This window comes from Cynocephalus volans, chromosome 12 (genome assembly GCF_027409185.1).
Source record: "Cynocephalus volans isolate mCynVol1 chromosome 12, mCynVol1.pri, whole genome shotgun sequence".
NCBI classification, from domain to species: Eukaryota; Metazoa; Chordata; class Mammalia; order Dermoptera; family Cynocephalidae; genus Cynocephalus; species Cynocephalus volans.
In genome coordinates this window covers 52569076-52592273 of record NC_084471.1, presented here as the reverse complement: position 1 = coordinate 52592273, position 23198 = coordinate 52569076, and the positions used below count along the sequence as shown (strand labels likewise).

At 39.5% G+C, this 23198-nt stretch overlaps 1 protein-coding gene across 1 annotated transcript in view; it reads right to left on the bottom strand.

Moving 5' to 3' along the window:
• Positions 1 to 12222, bottom strand: part of MDM1 (Mdm1 nuclear protein) — a 28993-nt gene extending 16771 nt beyond the window's left edge. The window contains exons 1-7 of the mRNA XM_063075395.1: positions 12103 to 12222; positions 10973 to 11087; positions 7287 to 7657; positions 6090 to 6224; positions 3659 to 3826; positions 889 to 992; positions 709 to 808 (exon numbers count right to left, since the gene is read on the bottom strand). Coding sequence (XP_062931465.1) covers positions 709 to 808; positions 889 to 992; positions 3659 to 3826; positions 6090 to 6224; positions 7287 to 7657; positions 10973 to 11087; positions 12103 to 12120 — 1011 coding nt within the window. The 5' untranslated portion in view covers positions 12121 to 12222. The remainder of the gene's footprint in view (positions 1 to 708; positions 809 to 888; positions 993 to 3658; positions 3827 to 6089; positions 6225 to 7286; positions 7658 to 10972; positions 11088 to 12102) is intronic.
• Between the last annotated feature and the right edge of the window lie 10976 nt (positions 12223 to 23198).

Sequence of the window (23198 nt, the reverse complement as noted above, 5' to 3'; positions counted from 1 at the left end):
ATGTCTAATCTAAACAAAAAATGTTTTAATTTAGCTTGTTCACACAGAAAAGGCAAAAAAGTCAAGATATGGTTAAAAGATGCTAATTATACAATAACCAAGAATGCTCCATTGTTTGTCCTCTGCCTATAAAAAAGCTAGTACTAAGGTAGCACTTCTCAACTCTAAGATTAATTACCTTTTCTCTCAAAATTATTTTTAGATGCCCAGAGTTTCTCCCATATCCCAACACTCTAACTCAAAACTCTAACAGCACAGGCTGCACCTTTCTTTTGCTTACAGAAGGTAACACTATACACTGACAGTGAGTGCCACTATCAGACAAATTATTTAATCTTGAAAATTAACCTTCGGTTGAGAGAGTGGAAGTCTGGATGTTATAAAATAATCAAATCTATAATGCTGCAATTCTGAAAATTGAGTTTATTAACATAATCAAATGTTTGATTGTGAAAACTGTTTTTAACTTTAAAGATTTTAATAATAATAAATATTAATCTATAAGGAGCCAATGGTATTAAAAAAATACACACACTGATACATCATATCCTAATACATACAACTTCAAGTTCCCGATAACTTTTAGTGCTATTATTATATCATACATCTTTAAATTGTGGTCTCTATCACTAAATGAAACTCACTGTGAAATTAAATTGTTACACAGGCTGAAAGAAAATGTGGGCTTACTGAGCTACATGCACTCACCTGATCTGGCATGTTTTCCTTCACATGTGTCCAAGCCCCAGCTTTATACAAATACTGAGCTGGGCTCAGAAATTTTGCTCTATATTCAGAATTCACCTTCCTAATAGAAATAAAATGAAAGTAAATATTTCACCATGTTGATCATCTAAATACCATAACACTTTCCTATAAAATACATACCCAAGCCTTTGATGTCTCCAAGGAGTAAGCTTCTTTTTAGGCTGGTTTGAGTCTTTTAATTCCATCTCTGCTTCTAATTTTAAAGGATCATCTGTCTTATTACACTAAAATGGAAATAATTTAAGCTTTTTATGCTTACAATATGTTATACATTAAAATGAAAACATAAACGTTATAAAGTTAGACTTGGATATTATATTACATTTCTGTTTTTAGAGGCTTTAACGACTAAAGTTAACAGAAATCATAAGAAATCAACAAGAACATTTGTAAATTAGAATATCTTTTTTCTATTTAGTTTTTTTTGACACCATTTTGTTTTCTAACAATAAAGATTTCAGATCCTTGGCCAGGGAAGAAAAATTAACAAATACACATCTAAATAAACATAATGTTACTACATATTGAACAGTGATCTTACATTTGCCCTTGATATTCTAAATTTACATTTCATTGTGTTACGGTAATTAAATGTCAGGTCCCAACAAGTTAGTTACCACATTGCTTTACTGAATTACTTAACTCTTTTTTTTCTTCCCAAGAATGCCATAGGTCCAATGTGTGTGTGTGTGTGTGTGTGTGTGTGTGTGTGTGTGTGTGTGTGTGTGTGTGTGTGTGTGTGTGTGTGTGTGTGTGTGTGACTGTGTGTGTGTAAATCATTTTACTTTCAGTCATATTTACTTTCAGTCACATACTTTCTATTTTAAGTACTCATAAAGTATCAGGTATCAACATTCTAGGAGATTAAAAAATAGTATTTATACCTCATTTACCTATAATTTACAGTGATTTTAGCTTAATGCTGCAACTTAAATGGCTATAATTTCACACAGAAGCAGTCATTTGTATAACCTGATGTAAATCATGTGAATTATGCTGGCTATAATTTGGCATGCTAAAGCTTTGGTTTAAAAAAATAGACATTCAGACCAATGGAGCAGAATTGAGAACCCAGACATCACCCCTAAGGCTTATAGCCATCTAATATTGGACAAAGGCAACAAAAATCTACATTGGGGAAAAGACTGCCTCTTCAACAAGTGGTGCTGGGAAAACTGGATATCCATACGCAGAAGAATGAAACTACATATGCACCTCTCACCATACACTAAAATCAACTCAAAATGGATTAAAGACTTAAGTATAAGACCTGAAACTGTAACATTACTAAAGGAAAAATATAGGTGAAACACTTCAGCAACAACGTCTGGGCACAGACTTTATGAAAATGAACCCGAAAGCACAAGCAATAAAAGAAAAAATAAATAAATGGAACTATATCAGACTAAAAAGCTTCTGCACAGCAAAGGAAACAATCAACAGAGTGAAACAACAACCTACAGAGTGGGAGAAAATTTTTGCTAACTATGCATCCAACAAGGGATTGATATACATAATATACAAGGAACTCAAGCAATCATACAGTAAAAAAACAACTAAAAAATGGGCAAAGGAGCTGAATAGACATTTTTCAAAGGAAGACATACACATAGCCAACAGGCACATGAAAAAATGCTCAACATCACTAATCATCATGGAAATGCAAATTAAAACTACACTGAGATACCACTTCACCCCAGTCAGATTGGCTATACTCAAAAGGAAAGTGAATAACAAATGCTGGCGAGGGTGTGGAGAGGAGGGAACACTCCTACACTGTTGGTGGGACTGTAAATTAGTACAACCACTATGGAAAACAGTATGGAGTCTTCTCAAACAACTACAGATAGATCGTCCATATGATCCAGCAATCCCACTTCTGGGTAGATACCCAGAGGAATGGAAATCATCATGTCGAAGGGATACCTGCACTCCCATGTTCATCGTAGCTGTTTACAATAGCCAAGATATGGAACAAACCTAAATGTCCATTGACAGATGACTGGATAAGGAAACTGTGGTATATATACACCATGGAATACTATTCTGCCACAAAAAAGAATGAAATATTCCCATTTGCAACACATGGATGAGCCTGGAGAAACTTATGTTGAGTGAAATAAGCAAAGCCCAGAGGGATAAATACTGCATGTACCCACTCATATGTGGGAGCTAAAAGAGAAAGAAGGAAGGAAAGAAAGACCACAGTAGTGCATTGGACTTGCAGAGGGAGAGAACATTCCTTGGGCTACAAAGTGGAGTGGGGGGGAAAGGGGGCGGGAGAGGGAAGTTGGGGATAATTGGGTGGGGGACACGGGGTACAAATGCAATTTGTGGTAATGGGTATGCTGCCAGTATGAATCTGACCCTCACATCATGGGCACGGGGGTGATAATCAGCTTTGTATCTCATGAATATTCATAACCAATAAAAATATAAATATATAACAAAACTAAAAATAAATAAATAAATAAAATAAATGCGTTTATTAAATGTGTCTAACTTCTATTGCTTAATTTAAAATATCACTATGGTTACCCCTGGAGCTCACATTATTGTAAGGCCAATCATTTGATATTAAACATAGTAGGTTTACCTGCTATATTGCTAAGTATTCATCACACTGTATTATTTTTAGCTATTTATATATCTGTGTCCCCCCAGTCCAAGAGCTGCTTGGGGCTTAGTGTGTTTGTGATTTTTGTATTCACAGTACCTGCCCAGTGCCTGGTTCCTAGTAGGTGCTGAATGAACATTTGACATTTGATGAACAAACCAATGAATTAACAAACAAGCTAAAAAACTTCAGGTAGTAGTAAGGGAAAGAAAATGTGTACAGTCTAAAATCATGGGGATTTTGTTTGGTTTACGGTTAAGAGTTAATGAATACCTTTTTTTCAGGAGATATTGTCTCAAGATTTCCGTTTTCTTTCAAATCTTTTCTTAATTTTGGTTCTTTTACTGGAGATAAACCCTTGAAATTTCTTTTGTATTCAGTTTCATGGATGATTGAGTTACCTTTGAACTGTGGAACAAATTGGCTTTTATTGTGGAAAATCTAAAAACAAAAATTATTTTAGTTTAGTTTTTTGCTGGTTAAGTATGCAGAACTTAGGTCTTTAAATGCTTAAAAATATCATATATATAGTTGAATTATAAGGACACAAAAAAGCAAAATTATATATGATTGTAATTTTATTTCACATATAATAAAGCTTCAAAGGTCAATTTTCTATACTCATTAATATATTTTGAATAATAGTTATTGTAATAAAAATAACATCTATTCCAAAATAAATAATGAACCATACTTGTGTTTGATCTTTTCTCCCCAAAGTTCCCCACCTCTCCTCCCATCAGTTTGGTAGGGGTATAAAGTAAAACAGGCATATTTTAACAATATGAACATAAACATTAGCTTTATCAAGACAACTTCTATTGTCAGCTCTACAGGTTTTTTTCCCTTTCCTTGACATGAATTTTCTTTCTTCTTGCAACAATAGAAAATTCTTAACATTTTGAATACCTGCTATGTTGTTTGTTTAGTTTTTTTCTCTTTTGCTTGCTTACTTTTAGCTTTTTTATTAAGACAAGGAAAAAGTTCTAGTAATTACTACATTTCTATTTTAAAATGTTTCCTTTTATCCTTAATATTTCACAATATGTTATATTTCATGATATATTACCACTTATTACAAGGAAAACAAGTGGGAAAGATAGGGAGCTCAAGTAAGGTATATTGTTGCTTTTGATCTCAAGGACTTTCTGCCAAAAACTGTTCTGGCTCCTTTACATGTTAATATAAGACATCCTTTCAGAAAACAGGTGTCTGATAAAACGGAACTGAACAGCTCCTTTAGAGGTTCCCCATCAACAAGCTTTGAAAGGTTGTCACAGAGCTCTTCAATCCACTGTCCCTGAAATTGATATGCTTTCAACTAATAAAGGGCATTTGATTCCAAAAAAAAAAAAACCTCTTTAAAACCCTCACTAATGAGAGCGATAAAACTATTAGAGAAGATATTGCTAGTGATTTATTTTATACTGCACTTTTGATTCTATAAAAATAACATTTATATACAGTGCTTTCACTGATATGTAAAAGTTGTCATAGGGCTTTGATTTGAATCAGGTCTAGTATAAAGATAAAATATTCTACAAAAACTGAACAATTGCAATTTTCAGGTGGTAAGTAAATTTTTAGGTTTGCTTACTATCCAAGAACACCTGTGAACAAGTAAAAGTACTGATTCTATTAATTAGGTTAATAAAGGATGCATAACACTTTGTTATCTCATATATTCCTAAAATGTTACATAAATTTCAAAGTTATTTTAGAAACTGAATAACAAGTAAGTAATCCCAAAGCTGCCACAATTTATAGGATCACTGGTGTTTACCTTAATGTAAGATGACTGACGTTATTGTCCTGCTGAATCTAATTATCCTCTAAGTCCTGAGGGGTATTACTTATATAAAGTATATAAGTGAATGTTGAAGTACAGGAGAAAAAGAATGTGAGGGTGTGTGAAGGTGTGTGTGTGTGTTTATAAGGAAAAATAAAAAGACCAAAAGAAAGAAAAGACTAAGCTGTCATAGGCCTCTGGGGATATTCTAAGTGGAGGTATTTCCTACCTAGTCCTAAAAGTATGATTAAGAACATACATAAGAGTTAAAAGCCTAAGAGTTGTTTAGAGGATGACAGTAGTAAAACAACAGAGTATTTATTTGTAATGGCATCTTAATACTAAAACTGTACAAGAGTATAAGAAAATCTAATATCACATTTAGTTATCATTACAGATTTCGAATTTTATAAATATTGTTAAACTGACAATTCCTATTACTGTTCATCTGATACAAGGACAAAATTCTGTATATATCTTGTGTTACTTTCCTAATATTTTGTACTTAATGTCCCAAGCAGTTATGCTCTTCTTAGAAGACAGAAAGCATGTAACATATTAGTCAACTAAACACAACATTTTAGAATAAATCGATTTAATGATTGTTTTTTAATAAACAAAAAAAATCTTACAGCATGCAAAACTTACCAGTTCCCCAAGTTTTCATTACCCTGTCTCATATTTAGTACATGTGATGAATCTGGCAACAATGATCATCAGTAGCCTAGGACAATATAATATGACTACTATAAATCATAAAAAATAGGATGATTTTAGCAAAACTCTCATTTTAAGTTTTCTAGAACTTACCTCCAGGCCTACTTAAGTACCTAATCTCAGCTTTTATTTCTACGTAAATCAACATCACTAGATTAAATGATGATACTCAGAAATGTATTACATCCATTAAACTACCTGATTGGCTGCAAAGACTGGAGCAGTTTCTTTACGGGTCTTCCAAACAAACTGCCTTTGATATTCAGAATTTCTCAAGGCATTATGTGAAGGAACAACAGTCAGTCCAGCTTTCTTACGTAGAAGTCTATCCAACTGTTAGGGAAAAAAGACCCATTCAAAGCCATTAAAAATTTCTATTCAAACGTTTTTCTTTGACTGTGGTAAAAAACACATAACATGAAATCTACCCTCTTAACAAATTTAAGTGTACCTTACAGTTTTATTTACTATATATACATACATTGCTGTATAGCAAACTTTTTTTAACTTATAATCTCTTTTTAAACTGTCAAACTATTTAAAATTCCTTTTTTAATACTGTCAAGGGACTATTATATGTCCCCAAAAAAGATAACATTTCTTGGTCTCTTCCTACCAATCATTCATAATTAAATCTATTACCTAAAAACCACAGCACCTTGCCTTATCTGCACATTGCTTCTGTGGACACCCCTGCCCCTGCCCACAGACTCACACATCACCTTCCTTGATTCCCTTGCACCCCAAGCTTTCTCAACAAGCCATGGATTCTTCTCCAAAAATCCCAAATGCCTCTCTGGGGTTCCAGTCAGTAGTGAACATGAAACAGGGAGGAGAACTGGAGTGGGAGGCAGAGAGATCCCCACATAGGTCTCTGAAGCCTCTGCTTATGTGCTTGCAGAAACCTGCCACAGGCCAGGTGTGACATAAGAGAGCAGAACTTCAAGATCTCTGACAGCCAGCCAGAATTCTCCTTCCTTTTCCATTTTGTCAACTGAGGATTCTGTTTGTTTTTTTGCTGGTACACAATAAGAACTTAAAAAGGGACTAGGTAGAAGTCAGTTCAGCACCCCTGCCAGAAGTAATGGCCTACTCCTCTTCTCTGTCTCAACTTGATCTCTCCCTTAGGACTCAGGTGCTGATATATGATGAATAAAATCCAGAGGCAGGCAGTCCACCCAATGAAGGGACATCTTAATATAACTAGTACAAAATAGCTAGTATTTAGAACCAATTCATAACTAAACTCAACAGCCTCTTATCAACTATCTAATAGGTTAGACAAGAAAATAACAATGGAAACATTTTTAACACAAAATGTAATATTACTGAAATGATGATGAAACCAACAAAGAATACTATGCTTTTGAAAATAAATGTAGTGAATATGCCTACCCCATTATCTACATTTTGTGAAAGACACTTGGTAGAATGTTCTAGTTCCACATTTTCATTAACTGGTATATGGCTTGTTATTACGTCCTCATTATTTTCCCCAACATCAGAAGCTCCTTCAGCTCTGGAGTCTGCAGAGTGAGATCTGGTTCTTTTGGGAACCCTGGAGGCTTCTAATGAGAGAACTCTTTCTTGGTTAACATCTTTTGGTTCTGCCTCTTGTGATTTTGGTGTTTCAGGAGCTTCACGTTCTGGTGATACAACCACATCATTCTCTGAGGTAGTTCCATTCCACTTAAGTGATTTTAAAATTTGTGGGTCATGGTGAGGGACTCTTCTTTTTGAAATAAAACTTGGCTCTTTCGTGATCCCTACAAAACACAGTATACAAGAATAGCAGCTACCAAAACACAGAGTTACAAAGACAACTTTTAATAACACCTATGAGAGAAGAGGAATTTAAAATTCAGTTGAGATACATACAAGTATATGCGCACACACACGGTATCCTTTAGATCACAGGATAAAAAATAAGTACAGTTCCAACATCAAATATTTAATTTTGCTTTAAAGAAGTATTAAAAATTTGACCACAACAAAAAATTTTAAATTGGGGTCACAATGTTCAAGTTATCCTAACATGAGTCACTAGGATTGCAATGTGATGGACCTGGCAAGCTAGGCAGTACATGTTGCCTCCGTTTCTAGTTACTTTCCTGTGCTACTTAACAGAACAATTGGCCCTGATGCTGTCAAAACTTGGAACTTTCCACAAAGCTTCTCTTATGCAAAGCAGAAGGGATGAGATGTCATTATGCTGGATCTTGGTTCTACATCTGCCTTGATTTCCTGAGAATTAGAAAGAATGAACCCTTTTAACAAGAGCTAAGATACAATTTCTCTATAATTCTGTCTGGCAAGCAAATGGCCAAAAACTTAACCTTCTACCAAGGTAAGAGGAACTCTGTGGAATGACAGCCACAGACATATTGCCCTAGTTTGGAGCCATTCTTTAAATAGAAAAAAGACTGTCATATGGTGGGAAAGGAAGATTAAGACCAGAAGGTGGGCAGAAAATCAGGCATGAGGTAAAACCCAGAGCTCCTTAGCCTCTACCATGGATGTTTTGGCCACTAAACCCAGGGTCCCCACCCTTAAAAGCTTCCCTAAACCAGTGGTCTTCAAACAGGGTGCATATATGTCTGGGGGCACATAATGACATTCCAGGGGAATAAGCAGAAATGGGCAGCTTAAGGGAATCATTTTCCAGATCCTCAACTCCATATGTGCTCTTGCCTGACACTGATCTATCTGCCTAAGAGCTGCATCTGCCATCTGCAGTTCCATTTCCCACCGCCCCTTTTATAATCACCCTTTTCCCATTTTATAAAAGAAAGACACACCTCTCAGCCAGATACACTTACTTTGGTTCATCACCCCAAGGTATAACCAAATCTCAGGGGAGGGGGGACAAATAAAGTGACAATTCAAGAAAGCATAACTCCTGAGGGAGAATATTTGGCAGCAAAGGAAAAGCAGAGATTAGAAATAACAAAGAACATCACCTTATTCCATACAGCTCCACATTTTTCCACCTATCTTAGAATTAAAATTCAGTGTGAAAGGGTTGTCATGTGAAACACATATATGCACATTAACACATTCTTTTGAATTGAAAGATAAAGTTGAACTTTTTCTCATAGAAAATAACTCTAATTTGGCTGGTTAGTTTGCCAATAAGGACTCATTTGCCATTTTCCCTTACAGCATGAGCTAAATTGGCAGCTTCAAAGTTTTAACAAAATATATGTAAAACATATATACAATACCCAATAAACCAGAAATTAAATCTTCGAAACTATTTGTAAAAAACGTATGATAAAAAAATTAAATATCAATTTTAAAATGTGTGAAGGGGTGTGAAGATTTTCTACATTCCTTTAGGAGATATGAAAGCAAAAAAGGCTGAAGAACATTACTCTCTACTTTGACACAGTTATTGGTAGAAGAGCAAAATGAAAGGGGAAGATTCTCAAGTGGTCTTCCTTGTCTCCCAGCACCAGCAAATCCCCAGGGGGAAACACACGCTATGTTAAAAGAATGCACAATCAGTCCTAGTTAAAAGTGTTGCAGTTTCTTGCTAACCTCCCACTGCCCTTTCTGAGCATCCTGGAGTTCTCACTTTGCCCTTTCCCTTACCTCAAATATCCTGTTAACATTCCTCCCCTAGACTATTTCTTCCTTCCAAATGTACCATGCTCCAAAGTGGCTTTGCTCCCCTGGTCTCATTTCATCACCCTCCCCCGCCAAATGAAGCTGATTTAAGCTAAAATGTTATGGGGATAACTAATTAATCATAATACCACTCCAGGCACTAAGTGGGATATCTATACTTAAAGACAGATTTATTTTGGATTCTTAATTTAATGGAGACTCAAATGTGTAGAATTTCTGATAATTTGGAAAGAGAGGATTATGAAAAGAGCAGTGTTCCCGTCACCCTGCCCCAAAAGCAGAGACACACCGTCTCTGAAGTTAGGCTGTAGACTAAAGATCCTGATGCTTTAGAGGAACTCTAAAAGAGCTTCCCACTCTTCCCTTTGTTCTCCAAACCTAACCCTGGAAGCACTCCCCTTATCTTACTAACTCCCCAAGTGTGGCACCCTACTTTTCCTGGTTCCAAACATCTAACATTTGAGGGACTTACATACTACACATCAGGCAGTCTCACACATCATACATGGAGCACCAAGCACTGATCTGTGTATATGCACCTGGCCCTTAACAGGCAACATTCCATTTAATCTCCCCCAGCAATACTATGCAATGGGCTTCCTAAGTACCACTTGGCAAAACAGGTTTGATTTGCCCAAGGTCACACAGCTACTGTGAATTCAAACTCAGATTTGTTCATTCATTCAAAAATTAGTTTTAATAATCAGCAGAGTGCTCCAAGGCCCTGTGTTAGGTCATGGGTAGGAACAAGGTGGTGAACAAGACATACAGAGCCCTGCGCTCAGAAATCTTATATTCCAGTGAGGGAGAAGTAAGCGGGTACAGTGAAGTCAGCCTGTCTCCTTTCTCTTCTACCTCATACTGGGAAACCTTGGCCCAGACTCTCACTTCCCTGGGATACAAAGAGGAAGCATGTGTGATGACAAGAATGTGAGCTCAGAACTCACAGGCTTTCAGCAAAACAGACTTGATTTCAAATCATGGTTCTGCCACTTGCTAGCTGCGAACCTGGGGCAAGCTACTTAATCTAAGCTTCCATTCCTCCAGACCTTGGGAGTTCTCTTCCCCAGGCTTGTCACCTCTCAGCTTTCAGGTCTCAGCTCAAATATCACCTCCTCAGAAGAGTCCTTCCTGACAACCAATCTAAAGTGTATTCTCTCCAATCCAACCTTCCCCCACGTATCCTACCACACTTCTCTCCGATATAAAATAACCTGAAATCCCCTTGTTTATTTATTGAGTTATTTGTTTCCTGATTCTCTACACAGTTAAGGGACATTGTCTGGTTCAGGGCTATATTCCTAGCAGCCGGAAATAGTAAACCACCAATAAACATTTGTTAAATAAGTGAATAAGTCAATCAGGCCAACTGAATTTTTTACTAAATCATTTCATAAACTTAGCTCAAGGTTTACTAAAGTTATAATGGACATTATACTTGCTTAACTTACCTAATTGATCTGATCTAAGTCCAGCCCATGGAGACTTTCGCCCAACTGAGGAATTACAGGACTCTGACAAATATGACTTTTTCCACAGAAAGTTTCTTTGGTATTCACTCAGCCCCTGTAAATGCAAAGTACAGCTTGAGTACAGCATAATTAATGAATGTTGTTTTAGAGCAGACATCAGTAAAAATAATTTCTGAACCTCCAGAGAAAGTTGACTTAAGATTAAACACAGACAAGCTTCTTAATAAAAGCTAATATTTACCCAGCCCTGTGCTAAGCAGTTCCCACATGTCATATCCTTTAATCCTCACAACCACTTGAGGCAGATGCTCGAAGGAACCCGAGGCCCGGAGAGGCTATGAGAGGCTACCCTTTTGCTGGTTGTCTGATTCCAAAAAGAGTGTGAGCTCTTGTCTGAAAACTGGTGACAATCCAAATTCTCATCACTATAGATTTATCCTAAGTTCTCAGAGTGCACAATATTATATATTATGCCAAATACCCTTTGATACTGGTAAACTCAACTAAAGAAAGACAAACTTCCCTGCCATTCTGGATATAGACCCTTAAGATAAAAGAGCAAGAGTCAGGATTTATGGAACGCTGTGTTCACCGGTTAGGTCGAAGGGTGCTAGTCCCTGACAGCTACCAGCTGCCTGGAACTTTTAACAAATATTAAAACAAATGCATAACTATCTAAAAAAAAAAAAAGTGTATTTTTCATATCCTAACTTTACTGAGAACTCATTTCTCAAACTTTTAAAAGACACACACTTTAAAGTTTTAAAGGGAAGGAAGGTTAAATGCTAAGCTAAATAGGACAAGTGTCCTAATCTGAAGTCCCCTTTAGTTCCCATTACAAAGTGTCCTCCTCCCACCTCCACTCCTCATAGTCCCCCAAAATGAACGTCTCAGTACCATATAACTCTTCCACACACGGCAAGTCAGAAGTGTGTGTGAGCGCTGAGGGAGCTAGGAAAGAGGAGGCGACGACCATCCTCCGGGACCGCGGCAGGCAGGCTGGGGCCGACAGCCTCTGCCGGGCCGAGGGGCGCGGCGCAGAAAGCCAGCTTGGCCCCCGCGCCCCGCACCCGCCCCGCCGCCTTCGGGCCCGGGAACCCCGGCCTCACCTTGAAGCGCACCGGCATGTCGCCCGGCACCGGAGCCCCCGCCACTCCGACAGTTAACGGGACAAAAAGCCCCCGGGGGGGGCGGGGCGACAACTGTCGGTTCCCTAGCAAAAACCTCGGCCTGGCGTCCCCGACTACGCGTCGGCGCACTCCGCGCTTCCCTCCTTGAGCCCTGTCGCTCTGCCTTTCCCCGCCCATTTTGAAGCCTAAGGACCAATCGAGACTCGCAGACTCACTTACCGTCATTACGATTTGTCCAATCAGTGCCCGGAATGAGGCCTCCACCTTCTGTGCCAAATCCAAAGGGCTAATGGCGGTGGCGGGCGGAGGGGCCGGCCAATGAGGTTCCCGGGCCCGGGATGGGCGGGGCGCCGCGGGAGCTTCGTCCTGGGAGGGCTCGAGGGGTCCTGCGCAACAATGGGTCTGCGTGCTGGTGAGGCTCGAGGGTGGCCCGCCTCGCCCGCCCAGCTTCTTGACGTCACAAAACGTGATCGTGTGTTCTTCATTCCCAAATGTGTGACACAACCGAACGTTCCTTTCTCTGAAAGGAAAGTGTTCAGGTCTATTCTGCTAAATATCAGTCCTACAGCCAACAGCCACATTACGCTATTTATTGTCATATCAAGAGGAATAGGTCAAAAAGTAAATATAGCTTAGGCAGGTTAAAAAAATTTTTTTTATTGAAACTCCAAAGACAAACTGCTATCTTCCTCTAGTGATGTTTTTCTTCCCTCTATCTCCAGTCTCCCAAAACGGAGGTACAGAGCTTACTTAAATTAGAAAAAGTTTACTAAAGATGCTTGTGAGCTCAACTTCCAGACCTTCAGCCTTGTCCTCTCACCCGTTTTTCCCCTCTATTGAAAACAACTTTATTATGCAAATCAGTTTTTCATACATGAAGGCACCACTACCCACATACCATCAACAGGACATGTTCTTTGAGGTATTATTTTAATAGTAGGAGAGACAGACCATTTGGTGCTGATCTAGCAAGAGCTATCAGTCTGTGATCTGCACAGGCAGGATTTGTCCATGGCTTAGAACAGGAAGATCAACTGGCCCACAGGAGGCTCTCATTCATGATTAGCATAGATAGCCCTGTTCAACCGAGAGAACGAATTAGAAACTACTATTTGTGACAATGATGATTTTATTTTTCTTAGTTCTCCAATTTCCTTAGCTTTCTGTCCCCAACAGCCCATCCCAGACACCACTTTTTACAACACTGCATTTCACAGACTTACCACTTCCAACAAGATAGATTTCAAGGCTCTTGCAGTCTGGTTCTGCCACTTTCAAGGGCTTAGGAGACCTCCACTGCACCTGCACCGTTTGCATCCAGAGGCAGATGGTAATAGCACCAGAGGTTATAGGGCACAGGCCTAAAGTTGCATACTGCTCTGTTGGACAGCATACATTCTACTGAGCAGAACACCTCACCCTTTTTGTTTCTAAATAAAGTTCCATCTGATTTTAATAGATTATTGCTATCATAATCAATAAACATTTCTTGACAGCCCATTGTGCTAACTCAGGATTGGGAAAGAAATAAATTGTCTAGACAGTTCTCTGATATACTTGAGAAGCATGTACACATATTTATTCAATAATAGTGTAATGTATCATGTGCTAAATTTCCAAATGAGAGGTGTAAATGAAAAGAGTTACAGGAGTTTGGAGCAGGAAGTTATTCCTGAGGACAGAGATGATTAGAAAAAGCCTCAGGAGAAAATATTTAGATTTGGCCTTGAACACTAGAAGGACCACAATAAGGAAAGAGGAAAATGGGATAATCAAAGGCAGATGTCTGAATGGAGTGCTGCCAGGCTTCTTCCAGGAGCAATGAATACAGTGCCTTTTACTTTTGTCATTTGTTGACTGAATAAAAGTGTACCTCTTTTAAACTTTCAAATATTAACACCAATCCTTGATGCTCTCCTTTAAGCATTTTCTGCAAAGCCTTGTTTCCTTCATCATCACTGAGATACTTAAAAATTCATTTGAAGGAGCCACCTGATATCTGAAACAAAGAGAATATTTAATTAGTCCCTATGCAGCCAAGCATCCAGGGGGCCCTTGATTAGTGTTAATTGGTGATGACAGCATCTCTGTTGTGTAAATTAAGAATGGCACAAACAAGACACAGTGGAACATAAAACAAAAATCGTCTGCAGGAAGGCAGCCCAGATCTTATAAGAGGGGAAAGACACAACCCTGGGTGTACACATGGCTTTGTTACCACGTAATACTAAGGTGAAATCAGCAAAAGCAAGCATGTAGAATGCAGCCTGTCTGCTAAAGAAGGACGATGATAACTGCAGTAGAGCTCTGCTGAGCAGGGAATAAATGACAGGAAAACCAAACAGTTGATGGTAAAAATAACTTAGTCGCATCCTGGGGTTGCTAGAGATGTACTATAAGGACTCAGAAGAATAATATTTTGCTTTGTTACTGTTCAACAGAAGCCTACTCCAGTTTATGAGGCAAAAATGTTGAAATGAGAAAAGAGACAACCTCAGTAAATGAGTTTTGTAGTCTGTGTTTTGCCAGCTCTTACATTATCTGCTATTGTAGGAAACAGACCCAGTACCCTACAAAGTTCCACCTAAGTGTTTTGGGGAGTCCCTGGGAGATGTTCCACAGGTGCTTGCTGCTACCACATTAAGTGTCCCCAGCAGCACTGCCATTTGCTCCAATAGCCACACATCTGTAGATGTCACTCTTGATGCTGGGCACCACTGCCACTTTAGCTTGGTATTGAGACTCCACTGGGTGCAGCTACTCCTCAAACTGCCCAACCTTGGCAGTAAGCAGAGGCCAAGTACCTCTGTCCCCTTTTTGTGTTACCTTCTTTTAAGTAAGTACCAAAGTGTCTTAAAGGTGTTTTTTCATTTGTATTTTAGCCTTCCTTATCTCCAAAGGGCTCCAAGTAAATTCCAGGGAGTCTAGGCCAGAAAGTAATTCCTCCAGTGACAGATCTCACACTGTGCTTCTCTCTCCTACTAGCTAAGGCCCTTGTGCCAGACAAGAATATCATACTGGGCTCCCTCTTCCCTTTGTGGATTTTTCTGTTTCTCATACAAGTAGATTTCTGTCTATTGCCTGTGTGTGTAAATTAGCAAACATCTATGAAGGGCAATTGGGCAATCCTTTTGACCCAGCAATTCCTCTTCTATAAGTTTATCTTACAGGCAGAATCACACATATGTGAAAAATACTCATTTAAGGATGTTTAATGCATTGTCCATAGTAACAAAGGGTTGGAAACAACCTAACCATCCATCTAGAGGGAACTAGCTAAATAAATTATGGTTCATCCAAGGCCCAGAGCAAAAACAGGCTCTGCAGCTGGTCCGGATGTCAGCACAGGCTGCACTGCTCCTTTGGGCCTCAGACCAGTAGACAGGTGGGTTGGGCCCCTTCAGGTATCAAGTACTGTATCTGTTAGGGTCCAGCCAGGAAAACAGAAACTACACTAGGCATTTCAATAGAGAGGACTTAATATACACCATTGGTCAATTAGTTCCTGGGGAACTTAAAAAAGCTAAGAGGAGAAAGAGCACAGCAACTGAGGAAGCAGCTCACGCCCTGAGAGAACAAAGGGAAAATGTTGAGGTCACTAGAATGCAGAAGTCTGCAGGAGAGGCCTCACAGAGTTGATCAGATCTCTGAGGAGGGGTCACCACCACTCAGCTGGTGCTGAGCCTCTGAGGGGGTCAAAATGAGGCTGCCTCTAGGAATGCCAAAAAGAAAGAAAGAAAAGCTGGAGACTGCAATCAACTGCCACTATGGGGTAAAAGGTCACTGTTAAAGTGCTGCTGAGGGAAACAGTGAGCAAAAGAAAGCATTCCAGTCTCTCTAGTGTCCTCTCTCAGCAAACCTGACAGGGAGCTGGCCATGTGGTTTGCAGGATCCGAAGGGTGAGACTGAAACTGACAGGCAATGGCTTGTTAATTTGCATATGCCCATGCAACTCTTCAAAAGAAAGAGGCATCTCTTTAAGTACTGATATGGAAGACAGTCAACAAAAAAAAAACAAGACATAGAAGTATAGTATACCGTCAGTTGAGATAAAAGAAAGAAAAAGTGTCATATGATGTCATATAATGGCATCGTTCACAGGTACTCTTTCCCTCACTCCAGTCTAATTCCATTGGCAGCAGCTATAAAGGCAAAGAGCATTTTATTCAGCTTACTTAAAATAACTCCTTCCATTGGCCCTTTCTAGATTCATCTTGATGTATTATACATCACAGTAAGGCTATTGCTTCTTTTAGAGACAAAACCATCTCAAAATCCTTTAAAGCAACTATTATTTGTGCTTGAAATATAAATATACTCGTTTACTACTCGTCCTATTAAAAATAGGAAGTCAATCACTTCACAAATCTAAAAACTCCCATCATTTTCTCAGTAACAGTTAAAACACTTGGGAATTTGTATTTGCCTCTAACTATATTTATTTTTATTTAACAAAAAAAAAAAAGTATTATACGTGAACAAAACACCATCTGAGGAGGGATAAAGAAGGAAGATACAATGATGAGTAAGACACAACCCAGGCCTTCAAATCTGATTATAATCTGATGGGGGGACAGACACATACACAAGGAACACAGCAAATGGAAAGAAAGAAGGAGGCAAAGAAGGGACTACCTGTGAGCACCTTGGTATTCTAAGATGCTTTTAAATCTAATGCCGGAAAGTCTGATCCAAGATGGGGAACTGACCAGCAGGCTGGACAAAGGATTTTAAATTCCATCCTGGGAAACACCTGATCTAGAGGCCATCCACTTTATCTTTTGTTGCGCCCTAGGTAGCTGAATACAGGCCAGATATTCCTTGGGAAGATTTAACTAACATTTGCTCAAGATTGGTTCCCAAAAAGGTAAATTACTTTCTGTCTGTTGTCTCTCTTTTTCTCCTTGTTGTTTCAGAAATCAGAGTAAAGCTGTTTTAGAAACTACTATTTTATCAACGCAGTGATACGACAGCCTCGTGTTTGTATATATGTAATTTTCTCTGAAATACCTTATCAGTGTTGAGGTTCAAAGGCTGTTACCTTAAAATATGGTGCTTTGACCTGTTGGAATAAAGAAACAGGCTCGAGGTCTCTCCAACTTCTCCCCCCTCCTGTCTCTCAGTCCTGTCTCTCCAACGCACATGATGAAGCTGTTCCCTTATCTGCCTAAAGTCGCGACCCACCGAAGAAGATGGCAATTACCTCTGGTCCTTTCCCTGAGTTTTCATTAACTTAATTTATATCACAGGAAGAAAGACCAAAGTCTGTCAACACACCTGGACAGACTTTTGTCACAAACCATTGTCTTCTATTTTGGTACCATTCAGTATTTTGAAGAGAATTATTTACCAGTCATTGTCTGCTTTGTGAGCCCAATAGACTTTGTCCCAGGCCATTGTATGTTCTCCAGGCCCATTGAGTCCCCCTAATAATTATTTACACCCACACCCCCCTCTCCCCTTTCCCTATGAAGATGGGTGTATAAGTATCCGTGCCCCATCAGGTCATTGGGTAATCACTCTCCTGCCATTCCTTCATGCATTGTCCCCTCCCAGCACATTAAAATAATCAAATTTGTTTTGCCCTTTCTTCATATTAATTGAAACCTGACAGTTGATTTTTCAGTGAACCTTCAGATGTGAAGAGGAAGCTTTCCCTTAGCTCCTACACTAGGCAACTTTCCAGCTTCCAGGCTTCGTAATACTCTTTAGCTCTGGAACTCTCTCTTGGGTCAAACTTAATTGAGCTTTCATTGGTAAGTCTTGAGCTCGGACTTTGCCAAAAAACAGTCTGACAATTGCTTGCTTTTGCGTTTTTCCAGGTATTAACTGATTTTTCCTCGTGTGAATGAATTTCTGATTGCAAAACTAAAAATAAAAAAGACAAAACTAAATCAATGGATTCTAGCCCAGAAGCAAAATTGCTGAAACTTCACATTAATGTCAGTAAAAATCAAATAAACAGGGACTGTGATTAAGACTTACAATGAGCCAAGTGCGATTTGCCCTACAGACACATAGCCATGGGATGCTTTTGTTGACAAGGGAGTGTCTGACTTTTGAATCAGTGGGGCACCTTTTGGAGGGACTCCAGGTTCTCTTGGCAACAAGGACTTTTTTTTTTTTTTTTTTTTGGTGAGCCTGAGGGACTCCTCACCATACAAGGACATGGCTGAGTAAAGTAGTTCTTAGTAAGGCATAAACCACTGCAAGCCTCACATACCATAATAATAATGTTGTGCCTCAGCTGAACAAGACACAAACAACAAAATTTGGAAGCACAAAATTCCTTTCATTGTAAAGCCTTCAATGTCTGTTATCTAAGAATTATATTCTGTTATCTAAGAATCACCTTTCCTTTTCTTCACTGATTTTTCATTGTCTTAAATCAACATCCCTTTACAAAGCACCCAAGGGATACAGATTTTTTTAGATTTGATAACTGCAGATTTGGCAACATTAATTGCCTGATCACAGAAAACCAGATGCCGTATCTTAAGGCTAAATCAGAGGATGCTACCCAACAGCCTTCCTAAGAATCTTATAAATTTCTACCCTTATGACAAAATAAATTTTTGAAATATTTCTTCTATCACATATTTAATGTATATGAACCTTAATAACTACAGGTCAAGACCAGCTTGCCATTATTATGTCTTCTGAAATCACTGTTCTTTCCATTAGTAATGCTATATAAAGTAACAATAAGGGACCAAGAATTTTTCAGAACATAAAGTCAGTTTCCTCTCTTCTGTAGCTTATAATTGTTGCTTCTCTTGAAAGATTTTTATATGTATTTTGCTGGAGCATGAGTTTGTAAAATGTTAGTACTACATTCACTCTCAACTTCTATTAATGGAATTAATGATGTTTGACAGTGTAGAGAGTGATAAATACTGCACATATAAATTTAAAGAAACTGCTTCACTATCATTGAGCACTACTGTGAAATAAGTTTTAGGAATGATGCTCATTTTAGTTGATCATAGCTGGTGCAGACACTGAGACTGACTCATTCCAAATTCATTCCAACCTCCTCATACTGCAGAAGCTGGAGAGCTAAAAATTCCTTTGACCTTATACCCCTTTGCAGCTAAAGTGAAGGTATAACCTACATTCTGCTGATCAGAAGCACTTGCATAAACTGAGTTAAGAGGGAGAAAAGCAGAGCACAGACATCCATTATGATGCTTTGAATCATGGCAGTAGCAGCAGCAACAGAGTTCTGGAGTTTTGCTCTATTTGCAGCTTCCTGGTCATGGTGGAGATGGAGTGAGGGCTTGTAGCAATGGTTTATCAACTTAACAGGCAGCTTCTTGGTTCTACAACTTCCCGATGGTAGGATTCTTTAGTGAGTCTGCTCTGTGATGTGGCCCTAGAGTATACTTCTCCATCCCTCCTAATGATTCTTTAAGCCGCTTGTACCAATCATCTGTTGCCACAATAATGCTGTATAATAAACACTCCCATTTTCAATGGCTTAAAATAATAACCATTTATTATTGTTCATGAATCTATGGGTCAGTTGGTCAGTTCTGCTGATCTAGGTTGTGCTCAGCTGATTTCAGTAAGCTTGCTCATGTATTTGTGGTCAGCTGATGGGTAGCTAGAGACTGACTGGTCTCAGATGGCCTCAGCAAGGACAAATCATCACCATTCCATGTGGGAACTCATCTTCCAGCAGGCTAGCCTGGATTGTTCTCATGGCAAAGGAAAGATTCCAAGATGGAGAGCAAAGTATGCAAGGCTTCTTAAGGATTTGGCTTAGAAGCAGCATACCATCACATCTACCACATTCTGTTTGTCAAAGCAAGTCAAAGGGCCAGCCCAGATTCAAGGGCAAGGGAGATAGACTCAACCCCCTTGATGATAGCAGTTGCAAAGTTACATGGTAAAGGAGGAATGAAGAATTGGTAGACTTACCCTGAAAATGCCCTTTCTGTTTTGAATAGCTAGAAAAAATTATATTCCCAGCAATTTAATTCTGACTAATACAATGCCAGTTCAGATGCATGCATTTATCTCTATTTTCCCTTAAAACTCCACAAAATGACAGTAAATGAGTAAGACAGGTATAAACTGGTATGGTCAAAGAGAATGGCAAAGAAGACAACTACAAAATAGAAATATCAAAAAATATTGGAGATATGGAGAGCGCAGTCTGTTGCAGACTGGGTTCTCTGGGAAGCAGATGAAGTTTATTAGTGAGAGACTTGGGAAGGGAAGGGAGTGGAAGGGAGGGCAAGGGAGCAGAACTGGGTAGGAGTTTAGCTGCACAGCAGGCTTGACGACAGCCTTAACCCACCCCAGGAGGAGTCCTGAACTAAAACGGCCTGTCAGCGTTGTAATGAGCCCCCTTAGGAAGGCCATGGCCTTGAGCAAGGTGACTCTGCAGTGGAGGTAATCGCTAAAGGGGCTGTCAGCAGAGGGCACTCCCAGTAGCAGCAGCAACACACCCTTCCTGGAAGTGGGATGTGGACAGTGCATCATCGAAAACATGTTCCTAAGCAGTCGATGTTCCTAGCAAGAGTATATATTTGAAGCCATAGACAAAAAGCCCCTCTGGTCCTGTTGGAAGCTAGTCTCAATGCAGCTGTTAGAGTCTTAATCCCCAGACCTTCAGGAGTGAAGGAGGGTATCTGTCAGCACTGATTCCTTTTGCCACAGTACGGATACCCAGATAGAATATGGTCTCTTCCTCTCTGGTTTCTGCCTTAGCAAAGAAATGACTCCTAGCACCTCCAGGATCCTAGAAAGAAACCCTTAGCACTTTCTTAAACCTTTCCGACCCTTAGTTCTGGTTCACAACTCCCAGAGACAACACACTAGATCTGAATCTCGCCCTTTCCCTTCCTGGTCTCCCTACCTTACCTTGTGGCCAGGTGATTATGTCTTGCTACTGGGGTGGATCAACCACAGTCTTGTGCTCCCAGACATTCTGGTGGTGTTGGTGCCATTCAAACATCCAGGAAAGCCAGATCCAGGGGCCAGTAGGACATTCTACTCATGAATTCTATGGGCAAAGGAAGGATGAGAATTGGGGATAGAGAGGAGCAAAGGAACTCCAGCCCTGGAGCAAAACAAGAAAAAAGGAACTGGACCTGAAGGGCCAAGATGTGTCTGTTTACCTATAGGAATATCAAACACAACATAAAGGAAAATTTTCAATACTTGTGAACCAAGATGAAAAAAAATATTGGTTCTGTAAAATTAATTCCAATTGCAGTCATTTCAAAACCAGCTACTACCACTTAAGCCTAATTACCATGCAGCACAATAACAATTGTACACGTCATAAAACGTGTGTTCAGTTCATTGATTGGAAGACTAAACTCTGCAACTATACGCACAGCCAGTATGTAAACACTTTGTGGACTGAAAAGTGTTGTAGAAATGTGAACCATTCTTGTCATCCGGTTATTAAAATCATCTCTTTTTGTACCCCTCCTTATCTTTGTTGTTCCTAAGCAATGACACATCATTTAACATTATTAGTCTATTAGTCTCATTTTTTCTGACGAATATTTCCTCTGATTTATTATTATTATTATTATTAGTTAATATTTATTGCATGCTTGTGACATGTCTTAAGATTGCATAGGTGTATCAGAAAGGTTCAATGAAGAAAACAGAGCCACTATAAGTTGCACAGGAATAAGGGGCCTCACATAGAGAGCTTACATGGATGTGAGAGAAGCTGGGGGAGTGACAGTCTACAAGGCAACAGCCAGAGGACTAGAGAAAAAGGTCACTGATGACTTCAGCCTGAAGACTGGAGTGTAGATGGAGAAGTCTGAGAATCCTGCCAAAACTACAGAGTGAGAGCTCACAGAGAGGACTGTGAGCTCCCACATCTGGTGAAGCCCTGTCAGATGAACCTCAGCAACCTACCCTGAGAACAGCAGTCTCTCTTCACTTCTGCCATCCAAGTCTTGCACAAGCACACTCAAGGTCTCATTCACAAACTCCAACCCGAAACCACACAGAAAAGAGGACTCTGGGAAAGGTAGTTCCCAGCCTTAGACAGCAGGGATGCTGGTGGTGCCAAGTTCCCAGCACACAGAAAACTCTAATACCTAGGATATAGGTGTTACCATTAACATTTGTTAGCAGATAAAATTCTGAAATGTTTAATAACTTGCCTGAGGTCACACACTTACAGCCAGCAGAGCTAAAACTCAATCCAGGTCTGTCTGATTCTCATGATCCTACTTTCAACAACTCTTCTCTAATGGCCTTTCAAAATCTATATAAATACTGATTACCTGTCATAATACTTCTTTTAATATTATATCTCTGTCTCTGTGAGTACAGAGGCATATGTGTTCACTATTCTAGAACACTGTGGGTTAGAGACACAGATCTCAGGACTAAAGTGATGCATCAGGGAGGCATGCCTCCTTTGGGGCTGAGCTGGCACATTTCTGATGCCCTCAGTGGCAGGTGAACTGTTAGGCAGCTTACAGAGTTGCATTATCAGAAAGTCCCTTTTCTTCCTCTAGTTGGAGAAAAATTAATATCTACAGTCCTAAATTCTCTGGCCTTTTCTAAGCACTGTGTCCCTACACAATGCTTCCTTTGCATGTCCATTTGCAGAAAGAGAAGGGTTATGCTTTCCACTACCTCAAGATGAGTGTGAACACCTTCAAGGAAACCATTTGGAGGGCTTGGCACATGTTCCCTGGACTTGGTGAAACGGAATGGCTATTATCTAATCCCTACTTGGGGAAATGCAATGGGGAGAGATTGAGACTCCGGTTGCTGGTATAATAGCAGAATGAGGAGAGGCAGGTATATTAGGAACAAGTCTGTCCCAAGTAGGGCAAGAATATATGAGTTTCCTTATGGGCCCAATTGGACAGGTAAGAGGGAACCAACCTGGAGTCATGTTTAATTCCACCCAAGAATATTACCTGGTGGGGGGGATGTGACCCAATAGTGCATTGCCAGAAATTCAAGTGCTGAGAGTGGGAAAGGGTGGCCCCTGAAGTGCAGCCCCACCCACACCAAGGGAGCTGTAGTCAGCGGTCCTCAGTGGGCTGACCTCCAAACATCCCTCGAAGAAAAGAACCAGA